Here is a 2,653-nt window from a genome sequence, read left to right as displayed (position 1 = left end):
CATGCTTGTGCCAAGATATATGAAGACCTAAATCGATCAATGATGCCCTTTGTGGGTTTTCACCAAGTGACCTCTCTCATCTATCTTTCTCTCAACTCACCATTGCCTTATAGTGCCCGTGAGGGTTTTCACCAATAAGACTCTCTCATTTATTTTTCTCTCTTTACAATGACTGAGGCATCACCCGTAGTATACTGACTTAGCATTCTCGAAAGTTGATCAGAAGGTCTTAGCAGGGAAAGGTAAAAAGAAATACTCAACTGAATTACAACTTTTGGACCCATTTTGATGGAACAACCATCGAAAATAAAATAAAACCATGCCCCAGTTTATTTGAATACTGGGGACATGTGGATTTTTGTTTTGGTGTGACCGAACCCCAGAGTGAGGCTGCCTACGTATCCTTTCGGAATCAGGTCGAACGTAGTTCAATGACATGAACTTGTTTTGATGATTTTATTTTTTTTTAAGTACATTGGTTCCAAAAGAGGGGAAAACAAAGAAATATAAACAAGGCTTCAAAGGGATAACTAGGGTTGACCAGTGTTTAGGTAGCGAGAATGATAGCCTTTCGTCATCCCAACCTGAGAATGCTAAATATAAGAATGCCCCAATAGAGCCATGTCAGACATAGTATCTCTTGACCGCATCTGCATTGACGGATATACCAGTCACCTTTCCTTCTATATCTGCCAAGTGTAGAGCTCCTTTTGACAATACTTTCTTGACGAGGTAAGAACCTTGCCAATTTGGGGCGAACTTTCCTTTTGCTTCTTCCTGGTGCGGAAAGATACGTTTCAAAACAAGTTGTCCTACCTCGAATTTTCTTGGGCGCACTTTCTTATTGTAAGTGCGTGCCATTCTTTGTTGGTATAACTGACCAAAACAAACTGCCGCCCAACGCTTTTCATCATTCAAATTCAACTGTTCCAATCGGGACTTCACCCATTCAGTGTCCTCAATCCCTGCTTCAACAATGATTCGGAGAGAGGGAATCTCAATTTCAGCAGGTATGACCGCTTCAGTTCCATAAACCAATAAGTAGGGTGTTGCGCCAACTGATGTACAGACAGTTGTCCGGTATCCTAAAAGAGTAAAAGGTAGTTTCTCGTGCCATTGTCTAGACCTTTGGATCATCTTCCTAAGAATCTTCTTGATGTTCTTATTCGCAGCTTCAACAGCTCAATTAGCTTTGGGACGGTAAGGAGTAGAATTGCGATGCTCAATTTTAAATTGTTCACATACCTCCTTCATCAGATGACTATTCAAATTAGCAGCATTATCTGTAATAATGGTTTTTGGAATACCAAAACGACAGATGATGTTGGAGTGAACAAAGTCTACTACTGCTTTCTTAGTAACTGCTTTCAATGTAACAGCTTCCACCCATTTCGTGAAGTAATCAATTGCAACCAAGATGAATCTGTGCCCATTTGAAGCTTTTGGCTCGATTGGGCCAATGACGTCCATTCCCCAAGCAACAAAAGGCCAAGGAGCCGACATGGGATACAACTCTGAAGGAGGCGAGTGAATCAAATCACTGTGAATCTGACACTGGTGGCACTTGCAAACAAAACGAGAGCAATCTCGTTCCATAGTAAGCCAATAATATCCTGCCCGAAGGATTTTCTTTGCTAGAACATATCCATTCATGTGCGGACCACAAACTCCTGAATGCACCTCATTCATAATCATTTCAGCTTCTTTGGCATCCACACATCTCAACAAATTCAAATCCGGAGTTCTTTTGTATAGGATTTCCCCACTCAAAAAGAAACCATTAGAGAGTCGCCTAACAGTTCTCTTTTGATCCCTATTAGCATGTTCCAGATATTCTCTTGTTTTCAAAAACTGTTTAATATCACGATACCATGGTTCACCATCTGGTTCTGGTTCAATTGTATTGCAATAACCATGTTGATCCCGAATTTGAATTTCTAATGGGTCAATGTGAGTATTACCCGGATATGGAAGCATTGAGGCCAGGGTGGCCAAGGCATCAGCTAATTCATTGTGAAACCTGGGAATGTACCTGAATTCGATGGACTTGAACCTTTTGCTAAGATCCTCCACACATTGTCTATATGGAATGAGCTTGATGTCTCGAGTCTCCCAATCACCTTGAGCCTGCCGAATAAGCAAATCTGAATCTCCCATCACCAACAATTCATTCACATTTAGGTTTATTGCCATGTTCAGACCCATGATGCAAGCTTCATATTCTGCTGTGTTGTTTGTACAGAAAAAACAAAGTCGCGTCGTGGCAGGGTAATGTTGCCCAGTAGGTGATACCAGAATTGTCCCAATCCCTACGCCTTTGATGTTGACAGCCCCATCAAAGTATAGTTTCCAAATTTGACTGTCATCTTGGACTACTTCTTCAACTAAATTAACCTCTTCATCTGGGAAATATGTGTTCAAAGACTCATACTCATCATCAACCGGGTTTTCTGCCAGATGATCAGCCAAAGCTTGTGCCTTCATGGCAGTGCGAGTGACATAAACAATATCAAACTCTGTGAGCAAGATTTGCCATTTTGCTAATTTGCCAGTTGGCATCGGCTTCTGAAAGATGTACTTCAGGGGATCCATTCGGGATATGAGGTAAGTTGTATAGGCCAAAAGATAATGCCTAAGCTTCTGGGCGACCCAG

The 2,653-nt window shown here is 41.5% G+C and overlaps 1 protein-coding gene across 1 annotated transcript; it reads right to left on the bottom strand.

The window, feature by feature from the left end:
* Window positions 1-624: 624 nt before the first annotated feature.
* On the bottom strand, window positions 625-2,205 carry LOC142177239 (uncharacterized). Its single transcript, XM_075245710.1, has 3 exons — window positions 1,542-2,205; window positions 892-1,085; window positions 625-777 (listed from the first exon to the last, which is right to left on the bottom strand). The coding sequence occupies exons 1-3, from the start codon at window positions 2,203-2,205 to the stop codon at window positions 625-627; spliced, it is 1,011 nt and encodes a 336-aa protein (XP_075101811.1).
* Between the last annotated feature and the right edge of the window lie 448 nt (window positions 2,206-2,653).

The sequence above is a fragment of the Nicotiana tabacum genome, chromosome 23, assembly GCF_000715075.1.
Source record: "Nicotiana tabacum cultivar K326 chromosome 23, ASM71507v2, whole genome shotgun sequence".
Taxonomy (NCBI): domain Eukaryota; kingdom Viridiplantae; phylum Streptophyta; class Magnoliopsida; order Solanales; family Solanaceae; genus Nicotiana; species Nicotiana tabacum.
The sequence above is the reverse complement of the archived record's forward strand: the minus strand, read 5'-3'. Positions and strand labels throughout refer to the sequence as shown.

Excerpts from the sequence above, each read along its gene's own strand:
- LOC142177239 (XM_075245710.1), bottom strand. The coding sequence starts at position 2,205 with ATGGGTCTGAACATGGCAATAAACCTAAATGTGAATGAATTGTTGGTG. Across the intron at positions 1,086-1,541 it reads CCACCAGTGTCAGATTCACA|GATACCGGACAACTGTCTGT; the intron begins GTGATTTGATTC and ends TTACTCTTTTAG. Across the intron at positions 778-891 it reads ATGAAAAGCGTTGGGCGGCA|GAAGAAGCAAAAGGAAAGTT; the intron begins GTTTGTTTTGGT and ends TTTCCGCACCAG.